Source organism: Conger conger, chromosome 1, assembly GCF_963514075.1.
Source record: "Conger conger chromosome 1, fConCon1.1, whole genome shotgun sequence".
Lineage (NCBI taxonomy): Eukaryota > Metazoa > Chordata > Actinopteri > Anguilliformes > Congridae > Conger > Conger conger.
This window is the reverse complement of record NC_083760.1, coordinates 73963482-73985653: the sequence shown is the minus strand read 5'-3', so window position 1 is coordinate 73985653 and position 22172 is coordinate 73963482. Positions and strand designations below refer to the sequence as shown.

Below are 22172 nucleotides of genomic sequence, written 5' to 3'. Positions count from 1 at the left end.
TCAAATGACTGTGCATGCAGGTTTTCTTAGGCTGAAATAAAAGGCAGCACACACACAGCCCTCCGTGGCTCTGCTCTGAGTTTGAGACCACTGATGTACAAACTAGACAAATATAGCTTACATTACTTAAATATTTGTACATTTTGTTTGTTTGGGGGGAGGGAGGGGGGAGTAGATGCGGTAGGAACTAGATTATAAATATACTTGATTAATAAGTTCCATAAATATATGTTGGGCTACGGTAATTATGTTATTTCGGATTTTTGGAAGGCCTAATGTGACATTGCATCCAATGATACTGGAGACCAAAGTCGCCAGAAATCGGTTTTAACACTGGGGGGCACCAATGTCTCGGTTTGTTTTCACTGGACGCGCTTTCCTAATACCCACAATTCAACTAGGAATTATTATCTACCTGCCTGCACTTGCACCAGTACAACGAATCGCTTATGTTTGTACTGCCACCCAGCCGCTCCCCACAATCACTCGCACAGGAAGAAAATACGACTTGGCTGCCTCGGGGATTGTACAACATGAGAAAGTGACACGCAGTAACTGTTCTTGGATGATACGGCCGATAATTTAAACTTTTTTTTCATACTTGCGTGGAAATGCTATGACCACAGAGTTTCGGTTCAGGTGTGGGGGGACGCTGCGCTTCTCGTGTTCGGAGGAAGGTGAACACCTTACCTGTTTTGGGATCGTAGCAGGAAGTAATTTGTAAAATCATAATGGTAAGTCAGAATGTTATAACGTTGTGCGTTGCTTTTGATACGTAACGTTTAACCTATTACTTTGCAAGTTTATGCAGTTGCAGGTCTTTCCAAGTTTTTGAGCCTTGTTACAAGTAGCCTACTCCGGAGTTTTGACACTCCCGAAATTTAACGTCTTGTTTATAGCGCATTAAAACGAGTCTCGGCAAATGTGATAGTTCTGTGTTATCTTAGAGTCGAATAATTTTTTTGTGCATATCTTAAGTAGCTGAGTAGCATACGTCTTGGGGTGGAGTTAAGGTTAAGGCTCACCTGTGGCCCAGCAATTCACGGAAGTCACTCTTGAAGCTTGCTTGACACCTAACGAAGTTGCCATATGGTCTCCTTCTGCTATTTATCTTTATCTTTTAAAACATTCATTTTAGATTTCATTGTGTACAGTTGTGCAACAGTCTTGATGTACAATTCGCGACCAAAGCACAGTAGGTTCAGACAGACGTCGTTCATTCACAAACAAATGATATAACGTTAGGTAGCCACAAACTAACTGGCATTGTGTGCAAAACAACATGTTTATATTTTTATAGTAGGCCAACAATATTAGGGATTGCCCCGTTGTCATATTGTCCTGGCATCTTGTATGACACATTGAATCCATCAGGTTGTTAAATTTAATTCTACTAGGTAATGTTATACCTTGTAGAGCTCAATATTACAGCTTGTAAAATTAGGACTATGAAAGTCCTAAGCATGCCTTGGCATTGCCAGCCAATCCGCTCTGAATTGTCCGTTCATATGCAGAAAAGTTATTTCATTTGGTTAGCACCTACAAGGGCCAACGTGTCTGGGCAAGGCTACACTCTTCAGACAACTGCTGTATCGGAGGGAAAGAATGCTGGGAATTCATATTTCTGATGGAAGAAGAGGGAAAGATGGGAGAAAGAAGTTAGACCAGTGGAAGTTATTGGGAAGATAAAACAAAATGAACATTAAATTGAAAGTTATTTTGTAATGTTAATGCAGAAACAGCTGTAGAATTTGGTCAAACTGTTGAGAAATATCGGGCCACATTTGCTGGTCCTCGGCAACTACTTAATTCTTGCACCAGCATATGCGGTGGAGAGACCGTTGCCTTCAGACAAGTCCGAAATATTTGTCCGTCTGTGAACACACCCAAAAATATGGAGCTTCACTGAGGTATAGAGATGGACCAACTTGCATTTGGAAAGCCTTTAAAGAGCTAAAATTGACTAGCTGCAGAGCTGTATACTTCAGCCCACCTTGTAATCCTGATGTTTCTCAATCGCTTCCTTTTGTTTTTGCAGCAAATGGAAATGATTGTCTGATTTAGAAACTTCACTTCAAGTTTGTGCGTCACATAGTATGAAGTACAATATTAGAGTATTTAATGTCACTGTAAATGCTTGATTCAGACAGCAGTACAGATCAGTTGATGCATGGTAATGACTGGGAAATTTCAGCTAAACCAAAATGAGCAACATTGAGGGATTATATTAACAGGTTTTGGGATTATGATAACAATTATGCTCACACATGAAAGAACAAGAAAAGAGGAATTTGGTGGAAACGCATGAGCTGAACAAAAACGAACAAATATGATCTGCTGTGCACCCATGCATCGGTAGATATCTTTCTCCCCCTGTCCCCCCGCCCCCTGTTTCCCTTTGAGATTATCAGCAGCTTCTCCTCCATACTCCACTTTGGCAAGGGAGTTGTTCCTGTTTTGGAATAGTAAATGTACTTAGAGTAGCATGATGCATGACACAATTTCAACACTTCCCTCTGGTAATTTTGTAGCATCTAATGACAATCACAGAGCTGTAAACGCTCCTTTATTTGAGAGTACCACACTGAGACATTTTGCCTCAGTTAATCATTTTTGGTACCTTGTGAGGTAAATTAATTAGCTTCCATGGTCCTTCTATGTTTAGTCCACTAGAAAAATGTTCCAGGATTAATATGGGGGTAAACGGAATGAATTATTGGCTAAAGGATATGACAATGCATTCTTGCCAGGTGTTTCAGTTACCAGGTGTCTCTGTTCATTGTCTACCCACAATTCAACAATTATGTTCCGTCCAAATGCAGGAAGTGTAAGTATATGATGAATAAACATGACCACTTCTCCCTTGTAACTTATCAAACTTACACAGAAGGTGTTTGAAGCACAGTGCTTAGTCAGGCTCTGGTGCTTAGTCAGTTCAGTGTTTATGACAGAAAGGTATTTGGCCCTCAGCATTCCCACCTACTGTAACTTGAGCTGGTATGATGCAGGAAAGAGCCATTTAGTTTCAGGGTGGAGGAGTGCACTTAGATTTTGTTCAACCACGAAAATAAAATCCCTTTGTCTGGTTTCAACATGAATGGCTTAGCAAGTAAGGTCTCCTTTCCTCATTGTCTTTCCTATCTGCAGACAGAGCACTGGGTTAAGTCATATCCTCTGTGATGAAACTGCCCTCACTTTCTGCAAGCCTTAGTGCTACCACACAGCTTTATAATTTGACATCTCTGGCGTTACAGGAGCTGGGGTTTTACTGAGGTTGGCTCAGGAAGTGTTCAGTGAAGTCCCATCTCACTGACATACAGTACACTGGGCCATGGAGTAGGTGGGGATTGAAAAAGAATCAGACATGCAGACATTGGATTGACATGATTGCAGAGCAGTTTCATTTGCCTGCTGACCAACATGCAAACAACAGTTGCGCTGCTGGCCTGTTTTAATAGTGAGTTAGTTACCTTCTTTCTCGTACATTTAGACAACCTTTTAGATGGGAATCATACTTATTTCTTCCAGCTATCAAGCGTGAGTGTCTGAACATTTTCAGAAAACTTCTGTTTGAAAGTAGACACGCATATTAAACTTATATGAAAACACAGACTTAATCGTCTGTATGAGATTTGTATATACTTTTTAGAGTTTGTAGAGAATTAGCATTTTAGTCATTAAACAATGCCACTCTGGCTCAAAATAGACAGCAGCTAGACCAATTGAAGAAAGCTGCAGAAAAAGATAGTCTTTGCTGGATATAGGCTTCCCTGGAAAATGAAGTGAATTATTTGCTGTGAAATAAATCTTCATTATTAGGCCACTTAAATTATGGTTATTCAATGTTGTATTGTTGAGCCAAGTTGGCCATTGAAAATGAATACATTGAGTATATGAGCCTGTTGGCCAGGGGACAACCTCAACAGGTTGTAAAAATAGTTTAATTGATCCTTAAAAACTTCCTTAAAAGTACTGCATGTTCATAACTGGTTATTTCATGTTGCATATCGATATGCAGTAAACACAGAATAGTTGTTCTCAGAAAATGTACCATGTATGCCACTTGTATTCATGTTACAGATGTATTCAGATGCAAACAAATGTTTGTACCAATGATCCTGTTCATAATGCATAGTCTAAAGTAAATTTGAATGTAAACAATGGGCCATTAATTACTGTTATGTTACTGATATTGAACAAAATGGCACATACATGCATGCACTGTTTAGCTTGTATACTGTAAATGAAAACTGCAGGTGAACTGTAATGGAATATACAGTAGCAATTGTAATCACAATTAGCCTACCGCATTACCACAGAATCCCATCATACACTCAAGAAATCAACCCAGTGCCCATATGTTATTGGTCACTGCCTTTGAAGTTAGTTTCTAAGGGACAGTTATGTACTGCTTCCACTATTGGTGATCACAGAAGATTGTCCGCTTTTCCACTGAGCAGGAAACTGTGCATGTTCTTTTGTTAGTGGAACTGTTAGGGACACACCTTAATGAGAGGGAGTCTTACTGAGAGCTCAGAGTTAATGAGTACACTGGCATGAGGCCAACCATGATGATAACAAGAGAATGCCTTTCCTGCCCTTTCCAGAAAATATCCTCATGTAATCATCGTTACCTTCATGCCTCCTTAATTCGAGTTATTTTCGGTTGCTTTGTTTGTGGTTAATATGTCACCTTATGTTCAAGTAAAATTTCGTTATGCTACATTTGTTCCCCTTAGTGAGTTTTTCTTTTTGTAGTAGATTCTGAAACTTGATGTACTTGCAGATTGATTTTCCATTATAAAGTTCAGGGCATACTTTTTTCAGTAATTGCGCATATTTTGTGCATTTGTGAATATAACAACCTGTGGAAGTAAGTATATGTGACCATGACACTGGATTCTCACTGGTGTACAGACATGAAAAGCCTGGATTTGACTGCAGGAATTGTGTGAGGTGGATGACTTGTGATGTCTCTTTTTCTTCTGTTCTTTTCCTGACTAGGGGAGTAAGGAGAAGTATCACTGGCAGACCCAGAATGTGAAGGTCAGCGGTGTGGACGACATGGTCCTGTTGTCCAAGATCAACGAGGAGGCCATAACGGACAACCTGAAGAAGAGATACAATGACGATTACATATTCGTATCCTCTGTGTTGCACAAACATCTAATCTAAGTGGAAAATGTGGCCCATATTTAAATTTGCTTTGTTCTGTAGTCATTGTCTTCATAGACTGGATTTACTCTTCCAGTGTTTGTCTATATATTAGACCCGTAAGAGATTGGTTATGATTAAATCCTGAAATGAGGTCTGTTTATATATTAATTCCTAGGCCGATCAGAACTGATATGCATTCGAGTCTGTTTCTTTATATTGTTGCAAAATCACAGCTAGTGGGGTTACACACATTGTCAGTTACCCAATATCCAACAGCAGTGTGAATGTATAATATTCTCTCTTATGTATACAGTTGCATATTCAGTCTCATTCATCAGAGGAATATATGTATGATGTACAGTACTGTGCAGAAGTCTTAGGCACCCTAGACTTTATTATATATATGTTTATTTGTGTGTGTGTGTTAGTATAAAAGAACACATTTGAGATTTCCAAATATTCATTTTCCAAAAGATTTCATTTTAGAGACATTTTTGTATTCAATTAAAAAAGTAACATATTACTGTAAGCAATTGACTACTTTTTACATAAACTTGATCAAGGCTGTCTGAGATCAGAAGCAAGGAGCCAACCAAAGTCTGCAGAAGAACTGTGGCAAGTTCTCCAACATGCTTAGAACAACCTCCCTGCTGATTGTCTTATAGAACTGCAGGACAGCGTTGGCTATCTCAGAGAAGTGATGCAGTTTTAAGGGTGGTCACAAAAAATATTTATTTGATTCAGTTTTTAACTATTACTAACATGTAATGTACAATGTATAGTATGTTTATTTAGGACCTTTTATTGAATTATTTTGAAATAATCTTATCTGTACGGAATGTTATGCAGGTGCCTAAGACCATGGCCGCACAGTACTGTATACAATGACTTCCCTACATATGTGGGTACCATACCATGGGTAATGGTGGGTGCTTCACCAGTGGGTGCGTTATGGCTTAATCTTCCTTAATTCTGTCCTCTCAGACCTACATTGGTCCTGTGCTGATCTCTGTAAATCCCTTCAAACAGCTGCCATACTTCACTGATCGGGAAGTGGAGTTGTACCAGGGGGCGGTGCGTCATTCTCTGTTTTCTCCACGGTGAAGTTTTAAGTGAAGGGCGAAGGATTGTCATACAACCTGCTGTGAAATTGTCTTTCATAACGTGTATGCCAACACTTCTGCACACTCCTGTACACTCATGTATGGGTATGTACAGGCTCACAGTGGCGGTATATTGTGCTGGGCAGTATTCCATTCAGTGTGTCCCATAGGAATTGCACGGAAAGCAGTGACGTGTGACTGTCTATTCAGACATGGCCCCTGTTGCAAAAGGATATCGGGAGGTGCAATTTAACATACCGATGCAGTTTATTGATTGTAAATGGAGGAATGCCATAATGTGATAACATAGATTTCCGTTACGTTTATCTCGTTTGTTTCTCTGATAAGATCTGTATATCAGTGAGACGTCATACCCATGTGTCATTAGTTCCTGCTTTTTTCAGTTGACCTACAAGCAGTGTTCAGTAATGATTGGCAAGAAAGTATAGTACAGCATCCAGTTTGTACTGCTACAAAACATTGGAAGGCATTTCAGATGGGACCCCTTGACACTCCTGTTCATACAGACCTGCTGAGAGCTATGCTCTCCACCTCAGTCAGTCTTTAAGAGAACGGGTGTCCTTGATGAATCACTGTTAAACCTCAGCACCCCCAGGAGGGCTGAATTAAACCTGGTTTGGCTTCAGAGGGTGTCGGCATGCCAGCGCTCTACACTCAGAAGTGTGTCTGTGTCTGATTTCATATGCTTCTGGAAAGATGCTTGTTTGTTTCTTTATTTGACCAGCTCCAGAGCGGTCGGGTCCAAGTGTGCACCAGCAGGACTTTCTGTTTGTGTTGTGCATTGTAGTGGAAGCCCTGACCTTTTTTAACTTCCTGTTTCATCGCTGTAGTTTCCCCAGTGTAGTTTTTGGGGTCTTTGGCCAATCGGGCTCTTCATACCATACCATACTCTCCTCACACTCTCCCCACCTCTTCCTTTTAACCATAGTATAATGTTTCAGCTCACTTTGGAAAAAATGATGATGGTGATTTATCTTTCAGGCCCAATATGAGAACCCTCCTCACATCTACGCCCTGGCTGACAACATGTACCGTAACATGATGATCGACGCCGAGAACCAGTGTGTCATCATCAGGTCAGAACCTTCAGGGCTCACTCTTCAGATCTCGTATCGTACTAATAGTGAGTCCAGGTTCTCAGTGTGGGGATGTCCAAGCAGTGTTCTCCCTTAGCCTTAGTGTTTGAGCAATGGGTGCTTCCAATGTCTCTGTCACACCAATGTGTTCTAGTGCATTTGCTATGTGTGCTTTTGCTGTTGCAGTGGGGAGAGTGGAGCTGGGAAGACCGTCGCAGCTAAGTACATAATGAGCTACATCTCCAAGGTGTCGGGCGGAGGGCCCAAAGTGCAGGTGAGACCCCTGCTGTCCTCTGTCTTTTCTTCCATCCTTGTGCTCTTGGATCTGTGATTGTCTTACAATATAGAGGCAGTTTACAAGCATGGTAAGGAAAAGGTGGATTATGCTTGGTGTAACTGTTTATCTATGTTGGTGAAAAAAAGCAAAAAGAAGAATTTATTGTTTTCCATGTCTTTTTTGTGTTATTTTGTGTTTTTGTGTTACTTTGGAATTCCACTGAATATAACAGTAAATCATTTTAAACATGTTCCTTCTGCGATTGCCATCGATGGCATTCTTTGTAGTCCTAATAGGATTTTACTGCTGTGCTCTGATTCACTGTAATTACATCAATTTTGCTGTGTACTGTGATCCTTGTGAACACAGCATAAGAACTGCAGACTGTGTCCTATGCCTCACTTACACTCACTTGTGAATGTTTTTATAAATATTTTAATATTATTACTCACTTTAAAACACTGTGCTCTGTACTTGAAAGGTCTTGTATAAAGTGACTGAGTTTCAATGGGAAGTCACACTGAAGCAGTGAAATACTGTGATCTGTTTTCTGTAAGATGTGTCATTCTCCTCCTTGGCCTACTTCCCTCCCAAAATCTGTCTATTTCACACAGTGTAAAAATAAGTGTATCTCTACTTCAGCCTTTCTTGCAGTGACTACATAGCCAGTAGTTTCTTCCCTTTTTTCTCCTGGCATCTCTTCTACCCTCTTCTCACCATTTCCCTCTTTCTCCCACAGCATGTGAAGGACATCATCCTGCAGTCCAACCCCCTGCTGGAGGCCTTTGGGAATGCCAAGACTGTCCGCAACAACAACTCCAGCCGCTTTGTGAGTCAGTTAATTCATTATAGCACGCCATTTACATGCTGACAGAGTGAGACTCTGCTGATCTTGAGCTCTCAGGAGAGCTTGATGCTGAGGGCTTGAAGTGTAGACACCGATGGCATGCTGATGAGGTATTACTTGTGTAATGTTTTTGGGCTTTAAGTGCTGAACCCTTGGCCTCTGTGCGTAATTCATTATCCTCTGTATATGGTTGCATCCCACAGGGCAAGTACTTTGAGATCCAGTTCAGCCGTGGAGGTGAGCCCGATGGAGGAAAGATATCCAACTTCCTTCTGGAAAAATCCAGAGTGGTATCCCAGAACCACGGAGAGAGGAACTTCCACATCTATTACCAGGTAGGATCGTTGTGCTGCAGACTTACCGGTACCAGTACAGAGCGCTTACCGGTACCAGTACAGAGCACTCAAGACAGTCTCCTTATTAGGAATCTGTTTTCCTCTTACACACAGTGTTGCAAATCTCCGTGTGCTTGGCGGATCATAATCATGATGTCATGCTGATTCACCAGTATAACCTCTCGTCATCTTTAGCCTGTTGGCCACAGCTGTTATTTTTACTGCCACCCAACTGACCTATGACTGTTGTCCTATGGGCGGCCTGTAGCGTAGTGGTTAAGGTGTATGACTGGGGCCCGCAAGGTTGGTGGTTCGATCCCCGGTGTAGCCACAATAAGATCCGCAAAGCCGTTGGGCCCTTGAGCAAGGCCCTTAACCCTCCATTGCTCCAGGGGAGGATTGTCTTCTGCTTAGTCTAATTAAATGTACGCTGCTCTGGATAAGAGCGTCTGCCAAATGCCATTAATGTAATGTAATGTAATGTAATGTCCTCCAGGTCCTAGAGGGTGCTACGAAAGAACAAAGAGAGAACCTTGGCGTTACTACACCTGACTACTACTTCTACCTCAACCAGTCAGGGACCTACACTGTGGACGATGTTAACGACAAGAAGGAGTTCTCTGATACCATGGTGAGTTGGGTTACAATTTGCCAGTTGTCTGCAGAGAATGTGTTTACTACTGACATGAAGTTGCGTATGTACCATTGATTTTGTGCTTTGTAGTTCTACTAATGTACAGTATGTGTAGACCTGTTGCCAAAATTTGAGTTGTTTTCTGCCATTAGTGTGTATTGACCGGCCACTGTGTGTTATTTAGGGCATTCTGACAGATTTGTCTCCTGGTAAGAGAATGTATTGCCATGTTGCAAGCAATTTTTTCGGAATGTATTTGGTGGCCTCATCATGCATGTTATTTTGTTTGTATTGCTGTGTGTATTTTCATGGTTGTGTGTTATGTTTTGGGGTGTTACTGTGTCCCTTAAGATGGAATGTTTTGTAATGGTACTGTGTATTGGCACATTTTATTGTACATTAGTTAGAATGGTGTACTTGATTGCATGTTGTGGTGTGTTACAATTGCATTTTGGAGTGTGAGTGTGTATTGGAGTGCATGACTGTGTCGTGGCATGTGTTAAAGCATGTTTCGGTGTTGTGGTGTGTTGTGCAGGATGCCATGACAGTAGTGGGGCTCTCTGAAGACGAAAAGACCACCGTACTGCAGATAGTTGCAGGTATTCTTCACCTGGGAAATATCTTCTTCAAAGAGGAGGGCAACTATGCTGTGGTGGAGAGCGAGGACTGTGAGTTATACATGTGCTGTCTTTTCTCACACACACTCGCACGCACACTCGCACGCACACTCGCACGCACACTCGCACGCACACTCGCTCGCACACACACTCGCACACACATACACATGCATGCTTGCACACACACTCTCTCTCACTATTAAATACAGAGGTCTACATAAAAAACAATATGTTCATATTTACGGGAGCTTACTGGGAATGTGATGAATGCTCTTTCTCTCTGTGTCTCGGTCACCCGCCTCCGGCCAGTCCTGGCATTCCCATCCTACCTCCTCGGCATTTCCCAGAACGGCCTGAAGGAGAAGCTAACGAGCCGCATAATGGACAGCAAATGGGGGGGCAAAACAGAGAGCATCGCTGTCACTCTGAACACGGAGCAGGCCACTTTCACCAGGGACGCCCTCTCCAAAGCCCTCTACTCCCGCCTCTTTGACTACCTTGTAGACGTGAGTCCAACCCCATCAATAGCCCAACAGAGATATGCCACCAGAATTCAAAGACCGCTTTAAAGCAGATATTTTATTATCCATGACTTTAGTGTCTCAGCTATTCCATTGCAATGAATGTTTTTCACTGTGCATTACTCTTAGCACTCAAATTTAATCTGGAAAAATGTCCTGGCTTGAGATTGCTGCTAGTGCCATAATATGATTTAAGAAATGCTACATCTTTCTGATCTGTCAAGGCTCAACTGAGAGGTCATTTCCTTTTGAAATATTCTGAATAAAAATAATGTGCACCTATGAGGAAGGGGCTACAGTATAGGTCCAACCTCTCCTATCTAAGCAGACGTACTGTATCTGGAGGCCAGCACAGCACATCTGCTTATGTTTTTATGCAAGGCTTTATGTGTTGCACTAAACGTCACATTCACTGATTGTGCCACATTGAGGAAGTAATTCAAAGCTACTTTTGCTAGGCACTCGTGTTGGGGCTTGTCTCACAATCAGATAATGCATGTAGAAGGAACTAGATTTCTGCATGTAGGATCCTGTTCATACGGGTAAGATATGTCATTCAGATTTTCGAAAGAAGTGAACTTGTGACATGTCATTTACAGTGGGTACATTTAAGCTTGCAAGCAACTGCTCATGTGAAATGAATGGATTTGGATTCATTTGAGCAAATTAGAACAGTTGTCACTCTGTGTCCTTTTCCCCTTTAGGCCATTAACAAAGCCATGGAGAAAGACCACGAAGAGTTTAATATCGGGGTGCTGGACATCTATGGCTTTGAGATTTTCCAGGTGGGCTACATAATACATGGGAAAATCTGTTCGTAGCAAAGAATAGTTTCATTTAGGCAGAATTTGTTCAATCAGATAGACTAGGGCTACAGTCTAATCTGCATGTTGTCCCAAACCATTTAATATACTATATTTAACCATTGTATTTAGTGGATAGGGAATTAACTTAAAAAAATAAAAGTAAAAAAGCAAATATAATGTAGTGTGGTAATTATCTCTAAAATAGCTTTGCTTTTTCTTTCCCTTTCACAGAAAAATGGCTTTGAGCAGTTCTGCATCAACTTTGTGAATGAGAAGCTACAGCAGATTTTCATTGAGCTGACACTGAAGGCAGAGCAGGTACGTGTGTGCAGAGAGCACTCTGTGGACAGGATGCTTCTGTCTGCAGTAACTGACAGCATGATTAGTGATAAACTCTGCCTGAGAATCTATTCAGGCAGGATCTGTGGCAGCTCTCTGCAATGATAGAGTAACTGTGATTACGCATTGCTTCACTCCCTCGTGTTCAGTAGTATTTGCTCATACTGATGAATGTCCCTCTGTGTTGCAGGAGGAGTATGTTCAAGAAGGGATCAAATGGACACCCATTGAGTATTTCAACAACAAAGTTGTGTGTGACCTCATTGAATCTAAACTGGTGAGTAGCGACCCTTGAGAACCCCAATAATTTATTTTCAGATTTACTGGGTTTGGTTTTTTCTCTAAAATAAGGAAGAAGGCGGCAAATCTTTTTCACTAATTCTGCATTTCTCAATAGCTATGTAAAATCAATTTCTGAGACAGGATAATGGTCATCTTTCCCATTGGAACAAGCTTAAGTTATGATGCAGCACAAAAGGTCATTGTGCTGTAATGATGGGTCTGCATCATTCTGTATAGTGGGGGAATGACCAATCCTTTTAACTTCCCCAGAAACCACCTGGAATCATGAGCATCCTGGATGATGTGTGCGCCACCATGCATGCCAAGGGCGAGGGGGCAGACCAGACTCTCATCCAGAAGCTTCAGATGCAGATCGGTACCCATGAGCATTTCAACAGCTGGAACCAGGGCTTTGTGGTGCACCACTATGCTGGAAAGGCAAGGGGATGTTCTTCTCATATCTCTGAACAAAGGACTTTTTTGTGTCATGTATACCAGGGACACCCATAGCTTTTGTTGACATTTTGTGTATCCTATAGGTTTATATTTTTCAGATAAATCCTGTAATACATTGGAGGTCTTCCCAGTTCTGTCCCTGGTGTGACGTTTGGTCTAGAAAAATGTTCTTTTTTCCACTAAGAAGTACTTGCAATAGCTCATTTTGAAGAGAGCTACTCTCATCAAGAAAAACTTGTTTTTCATTTGGCCATAGTTAGACCATTTTCAATGTCTTTCTATTTTCTATGAACAGGCCTGTCTAGGCAGGAACCTTTTAACTTTTAAAATAAATTAATTGGCAGTCTATTAAACTGGGGACCTTGTATTCCAAATGTACTGTACTTTCTAGAAGTAATGCATTGATGCTCTGAATGAACCTTCCTCCCTCCCTTCTCCCTCTCCTCTGTCCCTCCCACCTTCCCCTAGGTGTCCTATGATGTGAGTGGCTTCTGTGAGAGGAACAGGGATGTCCTCTTCAATGACATCATTGAGTTGATGCAGAGCAGTGAATTGTGAGTGTGGCCAGTCAACAGTTTCCCACGTGTTAAAACATCTTCCACATTGAGAAACTTTGCTTTCTTTTTGCATCTTTGAGCACTGACAGAAGTATTTGTCTTATCTCAGCGCCTTCATCAAAGACCTGTTCCCAGAAAATCTGGATGCTGAGAAAAGAGGTCGTCCCAGCACTGCAAGCAGCAAGATCAAGGTAAGCAGGCTGTGTGTGAAGAGAAGAGTTGAGGACATGCTTATTGTGCTAAACTCAAGGTGCAGGTACTAAACTCAATTGTGCTAAACCATGATCAAGGTACAGGCTCATGTTCCAAATGCAGGCTAGGCCCAGTTTGAGCATGAGGGGTGGGCTCAGGTTTTCCAGTGTTCAACTTGATATCCTCCTACCAACTATGTGATGCACCCACAGTCTACCAGTTGTCATCAGTGTTTAGGGGTCAGTGTTTGCTCACCTGTAGTACTACAGCATGTAAGCTATGGGTTGGACACAGTCACTGGCTTGTGGGTGAGTGTATCTGAGAAGTTCACGCACTTAAGCTGCAGTGTTCTTTGCATGGGAGGCACAATTTAACTTTACGAATGAGATCAGGAAAGCTGGAGAAAATTCAAAATGCTTATGCGCATGCTCCTTCCCCCCCCCCCCCCCCCCCCCCCCCCCCCCCCCCCCAACAGAAACAGGCCAATAACCTGGTGCAGACACTGATGAAGTGCACGCCCCACTACATCCGCTGCATCAAGCCCAACGAGACCAAGAAGCCCCGCGACTGGGAGGACAGTCGAGCCAAGCACCAGGTGGAGTACCTGGGCCTGCGCGAGAACATCCGCGTCCGCCGTGCCGGCTATGCCTTCCGCCGGCCCTTCAGCAAGTTCCTGCACAGGTACACTGTGGGTGCCTTCTGAGAGAGCAGGGTGAAAGGTTAAAGACCTCATCCGGCCAGAGCTGTAAATTGTGTGGTTTAACTTTCTAGAACATTTACTACATTACGTTTGACACAAAGTTAACATTAAATATGAGTCATTTGGCAGTAAGGTACGTGTGTGTTTAAGTAGTATGTTAAAACCTTGGAGGGCAGAGGTAACATAAAAAAAATGAAATAAGATTCCCGGAGACAAACATACTTGTGCTGTTCAGTATGTGCTGGCATGGATGGCAAAACCCAAGGACATAATGTGACATTAAGTGACAAAAATGCATGTTTTCTTTAAAATGATAAACTTGAGCTGTACATGTGTTTCAAGTAACCACTTTCAAACCCTTATTGCAACTGTGATAAATCAGTCCCCGTTATATTTTCCCTATTCAAGCTGAACATATGGTTGCTCAATAATACATTGAAATGAGCAACAGGGCCCTTAGATATAGCTGGCAAAACCATAGCCAAGTCCTCTTTCTGTGCTTTGGGAGTGGGCACACTTTCATGGATTTGTTCCTTCATGTGTCCAGGGAACATCCATGGCACATTTGAATAAGATATGAGCGAGAACATCAAAATACCAATTACCTTCATTTCAGTCCCTCTTGTAAACTTTGCATTATGTCTTTTTGATTACCCTCTCACAGCACTGCTCAAATATTTGTGTATTCCAGTGACTTTGTTTCGTTTAGGTACTGGACGAGAGAAAAGGTGAGACTACCTGCTGATGGAAAAGCTCAGCTTGGTTGCAGCTTACGTGGAAGATCGATATTAAATCTGCAGTTGTTTTGTGTGTCTCTGTGCAGGTACGCCATCCTAACGAAGGAGACCTGGCCACAGTGGCGTGGGGATGAGAGACAGGGGGTTTTACACCTGCTCCGCTCTGTCCACATGGACGACGACCAGTACCAGCTGGGCAAGACCAAGATCTTTGTCAAGGCCCCGGAATCTGTGAGTCACCATCCATGTAACGCCTAGGCTGGAAGGGTGGGATAAGGAATATAAGGAATTTCTGTGGTTAAACTGATTTGTTCAGCCTTGTACTAAAAAGCAGTAATTTCAAGTTAAAAATGACTATGATCACTGTGTGGGAATCTCCTGCTTCTGTAGCTGTTTCTTCTGGAGGAGATGAGGGAGAGGAAGTTCAATGGCTATGCCCGTGTCATTCAGAAGGCCTGGCGCAAGCATATTGCCGTCCGCAAGTACGTTCGCATGAGGGAAGAAGGTAAGATGGCCATCTGTTACAGTTATGTCACGCTCAATAAAAGCTGTCAACCCCTTGCTGCTTTGCTGCTCATATTGCAGGTTTTTCATGGGAATGTAAACACAAAGCTCATAAATTAAAACTGTCCAACTGGAGAAGTACTCATATCCATGTATAAATATGGCAGTTTACAATGATCACAATTTATTCTGTAATAAAGTATGCAAATGCAGGGTAGGGATGGAAATATCCATCCTAGTGCTAAGCAGTGTGCAGCTTCCTATATGTCAATGGGTGCAGATTTGTTTGCTACCGAGTACTGACTTCCCTGTTTGTGGGACACTAAACTCTTCTGATAGGTCTTGGAATGGCTCGATCTGCTTCACCTTATGAGTGGTATTCCCCTTCCTGCAGGGTACCAAGTGGCTCAGCAGGTTTCAGTAGAGCGGGAGGGTTTTTGTGCTCCATTCTGGGCTTGACTGTGAGGTGTCTCTTCCTGCAGCCTCAGACATCCTGCTGAACAAGAAAGAGAGGCGGCGAAACAGCCTGAACCGCAACTTTGTAGGCGACTACATCGGAACCGACAACCGCCCAGAGATCCGGCAGTTTGTGGGTCGGAGAGAAAGGATCGACTTTGCCGACGTAGTCGTCAAATTCGACCGAAGGTTCAAGGTGAATATTGCCGTTTTCTGTTCAAACTGACTGTGTTGTACACATAAAATAAACCTGTTGAAGGGTATGTTGAGGAATAAGTAATTCTGTGGTACAACACAGATTAGAAAAATCCATGACTCATCCATTTTCTCTGCCAACAGTCAGTGAAGCGTGACCTGATCCTGACCTCTAAATTCCTATACCTGATTGGCCGTGAGAAGGTTAAACAGGGCCCAGACAAGGGACAGATCCAAGAGGTTCTGAAAAGGCAGATCCCAGTGGAGAAGGTCCAGTCTGTCTCTATGAGGTAGCAGCATTGCCCTCTATATGATGGTATATTGTGCTTGTTCTTGACCATTGCACGATGGGAAGTTTATGATTGGGCTGATTAAATGGAAATGCCTGGACTGTTGTCTTTAAGGAACCTGGATTGGTGTACCAATCGTCTTCCGTGCGTCCGTTTTGTTCCACCCTCTCCAGCACACTACAGGATGACTTCTTCATTGTCCATGAGGAGCACTATGACAGTGTGCTGCAGTGCGTTTTCAAGACCGAGTTCCTGAGCCTGCTGTACAAACGCTACGAGGAGAAAACCCAGAGGAAACTGCCGCTCAAGTTCAACAACCTGTGAGCAATGCCCCTGAACACTGTCTTTGCGTCCTGTGTCCTGCTTTCAAAGTGTGAGCAGAGCCTTTCTGAGTCTGTACCATGCCTGAAACACATCTGACAAATCTATTTGTCACACTAAATATAAGGTCCGTATGTACCCTCATGTCATAGCGGGTTTAATTCTAACTTGACTTCTCTTGAGACGCTGTACCATCTTCTCATCCCCAGACTGGAGTTCAAGGTGAAGAAGGGGGGCTGGGGTCCATTTGGGTCGGCCGGATCCAGGCAGATGCAGTTCCAGGTTGGCCAGGGAGATGAGGCTATCCTCAAGCCCAGTGGCAAGTCTCTGATAGTCAGCATTGGAACAGGTCTCCCAAAGAACTCCAGTGAGTTTCAGATTCACAGAAATTTCAATTGACCTGTTGGGCAATTTCAATGATTATAGTTTAGAAATAAATTGGGTTGAGTGCTGTACTTGCCTACAAAAAATACCTTACCAATCACCCACCTGTACTGTAATCTGCAGGACCTACCCGCCGGGACAACAGAAAGAGCAAGTATATGGGGAACCAAGCCAACTCTCGAGGTGAGACACAAGGGTTTCAGATCTTTTTGCACCATACAGCTGAAAAATCTGCAAAAAACTCAAATGACAAATTCATTTCAATTGCTGATTTTAAATGTGTTATTCATGACTAAAGTATGCTCCTGCTTTTATTCAATCAATTATATCAATCATTTTCCATTTATTGCTTGGTGAAGATTGTCTGTCTTGTTGGGCCTTATGTCAGGTCCTCCTTGCAAAAAGATTTTGATCTCAATGGGATATTCTTGGTTAGATAAAGGTTCAAGAGAACAAGACCGGAACAAACAGGCTCAGCTTGAGAGAACAGGCTCAAAGAGAATACTCTTCATAGACATGGCCACCAAGATCCCTGAACATTCTGTACTGTTTTTGGATTATATTAATTTAACTGTATGCTTTTTTCATACTTATGGTCTGAATGTCCCCTCCCTCCCAAAACACACCTTCAAAGGTCCCCCCAGGGGTGGTGGCGGCGGCGGCCGAGGAGGGGGTGACCGTCACCGGGGGAACCAGCGCTCATCCAGAGCGTCCCTGCCCCGCCAGCAGAGCAGCATGGAGCAGCCCACCCTGCCCCGACACCACGGGCCCCGGCCGGCCCAGAATCAGAACCCGGGCCACGTGGACATGGGCTTCATGAATGTGCCTGACCAGGGTGTAGCAGGGTGAGTCTATGAGACAGGCTCTGTGAGTCTATGAGATAGTGGGAGTGGGAGAGGGACAGGGTGAGTCTATGAGACCGGCTCTGTGAGTCTATGAGGTAGTGGGAGTGGGAGTGGGAGAGGGTGAGTCTATGAGACGGGGCCCTGTGAGTCTGAGGTAGTGGGAGAGGGACAGGGTGAGTCTATGAGATGGGCCCTGTGAGTCTGAGGTAGTGGGAGAGGGACAGTGTGAGTCTATGAGATGGGCCCTGTGAGTTTGAGATAGTGGAGTGGGAGATGGACAGGGTGAGTGGAAATAAGCCCACAGAAGAGCAAAAGGCTCAAGTCCCAGACAGTGAACTGGAGAGAGGGGCAGGATCATGATTAATGTACTCAGGAAGTTATGGCTTAAAGGCAGAATTGAAGACATGAAATTGGATATGTTTTACATAAGTGTAATCCTATCCATAATTTTTAGTGTAGGTGCTTGCCAGAAAATAATAAGGCTCATGGGCTATGTTTAATAAATCATTTGGAATACTAGCAGTAGGCTCGTGCTCGCTTTGCATGAAATTAGATAAGGCGTTCTATCAAGCAGGTACTGTGATAAAAAAATATTTTGGCACCCATCCAGTTTTCCTATATCCCCATGTGTATCATGCATTTCATTTTATATGACCATATTGATAGTGTTAGCCTCTAATACAGAGTAGATTTGGCTTTGATATTAGCTGATATTATCAAAACAACCAACCTCTTTAGTAACTTTTTCAATTTACCTGGAGTTGGAACTGAGATGCCTCCCGAAAATGCACCCAATATCGAACCATTAATTCTGAACTACTATACAGCACTAATTGGAGCTTGAGTCTGTAACTTGACAGAGGTTTTAAGTATAATTTTGTGCATATTTAGACAAACCAGACAACTTAAAAGTTTGGCCTTTGGCCTCTAAATCTTGGCCTTTGCCTATGCGCAATAGTGTGTTGGGATATTTATGCAGGGGCCTACTTATTTTTGACTAATGCTAGTCAGTTTAGGTCAGGGATGAATAGCTGATATTGGCATGCAGGTGAGATACTGACCTTTGAAAGGCTGAAAGGGAGGGATGGGAGGTGGGGAGGCAGCAGAGACATACTGTAGGTGGTAGGAAGAGAGTAGTATAATGTTTGGGGAATGGAAGAAGAGTGAGGGTGGAATATATTGGTTCAGTGAAAGAGGCTATAATGAGATGGGAAAGGGAACTGGGGAATAAAGACTAGTGATTACAAAGAGGGTAGAGGTTATGTTGTTGACTCCTATTAGCCTTCCCAATGGTACTGGCTGTAACTGTGATGCAAAGACTGTTATTGGACTCTGGTGCAGCTCTGTTTTGTGGGTGTAGCAACAAGATTACCCCTCTCAATACTAATTGGAAGCAAGACTTGAAAGTAACTCAAAGAAACTGATGAACTCAGGTTGTCACAAGGAGTTTTCTTCTCTGAATAATGTGAGCAAAGTCTTAACATGTAATCCATGGGCTCAACATGTTCTAAGCAGTGGTGCAATTGACAGCTCTGTGTACTAAGCAGAGATTAAGAAGGGACTCTGCATTTTCATACTGGCTTTCCATTCCTGTCCAGGTGGCTTTGTGTTTCTCTCTTGTTCAGACAAAATTCTTCCAGGTTTGACGATACTGAACAATTTTTGTCTGTCATGATTGTAGGTAATGTGTGAAGAGCCAAACCGATCAAAAATATCCAAGAATTGTTCCATTGTTTCCTTGTAAAAAAGGGGTGCGACTAGTTTTAGTATGCGTTCTGTTCAGCAATTTCAAATGTATCACTAATAAAAGTTTGACCATGACGTGTATCATTACAAAAAGCACAAAATAATGACCATACAAGTTTGTATGGTTTGTTGTGTGATTGTGTGGTACTTAAGTGCGTCCTCTTCACACTTGTACTTGTGTTTGATCTGCACTTTGATCTGGATAAGAGCGTCTGCTTAAATGCCTTGTAATGTAATGTAATGTGTCCTTTCTAAAACTCCTCTTTCTAACACGGGTGCTAATCCAAATTACACACTCTGGGGATGTAATTGAATTTTAGGTCTATAAAATATATTTTAGGTTTCATTAAATCATTATTAAAAGCATTATAATCCATTTATCATTTACTGTTATTGTGACAGACATAAAACAGTGTATTTAATACAGTTGTTTGGATCAAAAGTTGCCTTGAGAATCATGGTTCTGGTTCCCTTTCCCCTAACCCTGCTCCACTTCTCTGTTCCTCTGCTCCATAGGCTCCATCGCAGGCGTTCCAAGGAATGCAAGCCTCTTCCTGGAGCAGGCCGGCCGAAGCCTGCTCCTAAACCCAAACCCCGTTCGCCGCAGTGCCGCACCCTGTACGCGTACGATGCTCAGGACACAGATGAGCTCAGCTTCAATGCGGACGACATTATTGAAATAGTAACTGAAGGTGAATAACCAGTGACATGAGATTTTGCAGGGGTCATGCAGCGACAGTGTTTGTGAATCTGATATATTGGTTTCCAAGTCTTGGTTAAGGAGGATAAATGCAGTGAAAGTGCAGAAGGTCCACCATGGCTACTAAATTTGTGCTGTATAGGTGCCATGATCCATTACATTACATTATTGGCATTTTGGCAGACGCCAAAGAGCGACGTACAGTCCTCCCCTGGAGCAAGGGTTAAGGGCCTTGCTCAAGAGCCCAACGGCTGTACAGATCTTATTGTGGCTACACCAGGATTAGAACCACCGACCTTGCATGTCCCAGTCATTTACCTTAACCACTACGCTACAGGCCGCCCCTGCAAACAGTGTTGTGCTGTATTGGGCATGTTTTTATATCTACTACATACAGAATCACTGTTAACAATTTCACTTTTCGTCCTCCCAGATGCCTCTGGCTGGTGGTTTGGGCGTCTAAGAGGAAGAGAAGGCATGTTTCCTGGGAACTATGTGGAAAAGATCTAGACCTGAGACATGGGTGTCAGTGTTTGGGACTGGAGACAGTATTTGCCATGGGACTGAAGTCTGACATCAGGCTGCTGCCCTACGGTGATGTCTGCAACAACTCTGCAAGCTCTGCATCTTTCACCCGCACTTCTGTCTCCCAAATAAATACGACACATTAGTTATTTTTCCATAGCAATGATCAACATTACAACTGCTCCCAGGTTTGTATAAAGTACTTAAGCTTTATGGGTTTTATATGGTATATGGCTATATATAGATATATGGGTACTTATGAGAAGAACACACACATCCAAACAATTATATTTTAAACAATGACATAGAAAACAAAGTTATTTTATCAGCATTGTTTTTCTCCAAAACATTTTATGGTATTTTAAGTGTTTTAAAATGAACATTTGAACATTTAATATAATCTTCACTGTATCAAACAAACACAAACAGACCATACTGTATTGTTTACTTGTAGATATTAGGTCTTTCTATAGGTAAAGTATGAAAAAAAGATTTAATTGTTTTTTTATCCTAACAATTATAACTCAATCCTAGTTATCATGTCCTATACAACTTGAAGCCATAGGTCCTGGATCTTTCTGAAAACATTTTTTTTTACTGAACACTCATTTCCATTTTCACCCTGATTAATCGGATTTAGTGTTGTTTTCGAGGCATAAGTTCAAAGTAATATTGGAAAGAAATCAAGAAAAATGAAAAATCATTTAATCTCCTCTTCCTCGTCATGCTCTTGTCCTATACTGAGGATTTCACGGCTGTTTCTCTCGATAGTAAGAAAAAGTGAAGATGATTTGGCTGTGAATGCATTGCATTTTGCTGTGCTATCAGAATGTGCGAAGAGATGATACCTTAAGAACTCTTATTTGAGGACTCAGACCAACCCCTAGTTCTTGACCAGTTGCATATGACAAGACTAACATGACTGAAGAAAATTGCTTTACTGTATTTTATTCATGAACACCTTTTAGGAACTCATAAAAACACAAACAGGCTTGTAGAAACAACACATGGTACAGATAATGCAGAATACATTTTATTCCCACATTTTAAATAATCATCAGTATTTATACCAGGTTAGTGCTCTTATCTGACAATTGAATTTATATAACTCCGTTGGAAATTTGGGGAAAAAATAGCAGTCTGCAGTCTAAGCTCATGTTCTACTGAAACCATTCTTTTTTTTTTTTAATATAAATGAATCATTTTAATTTGGTGGATTGTTCTACCATGAGTCAACATCGTGATCAAAGTAAACCTGAAATAAAGAATTTTTCAACAATGTTCTTTTAATTTGCATTTCTTGTGAAAAGTACATCAGAGAGGTGTATACACTTAAACGTTGATAGACTGTGGTGCCATCTCTGGTGTGGTTCTATAATCTGAAAAGCATAATATATTAATTTTATTGTAAACCATCACTGATTTGCAAACCAGTTGTTACAGACTAACCTAAAGACTCCGCAAACTGCTCTGCATCAGCACTCTCTTGGTGTGCAAAGGCCAGGCAGCTGTGACTGACTCACCTGATCCAAGGGATAAAAAAATGTGT

The 22172-nt window shown here is 42.2% G+C and overlaps 1 protein-coding gene across 1 annotated transcript; it reads left to right on the top strand.

Moving 5' to 3' along the window:
• The first annotated feature begins 430 nt into the window (after positions 1-430).
• Positions 431-21902, top strand: myo1eb (myosin IEb). The gene is made up of 27 exons (XM_061237720.1): positions 431-734; positions 5005-5142; positions 6142-6231; positions 7263-7357; positions 7544-7631; positions 8374-8463; positions 8685-8816; positions 9313-9447; positions 9986-10118; positions 10377-10573; positions 11293-11373; positions 11626-11712; positions 11924-12010; positions 12286-12453; positions 12940-13025; positions 13138-13219; positions 13696-13901; positions 14744-14888; positions 15048-15162; positions 15644-15813; positions 15957-16102; positions 16276-16422; positions 16633-16790; positions 16931-16990; positions 17442-17652; positions 19915-20090; positions 20532-21902. The coding sequence occupies exons 1-27, from the start codon at positions 732-734 to the stop codon at positions 20606-20608; spliced, it is 3303 nt and encodes a 1100-aa protein (XP_061093704.1). The 5' UTR covers positions 431-731; the 3' UTR covers positions 20609-21902.
• Positions 21903-22172: the final 270 nt, after the last annotated feature.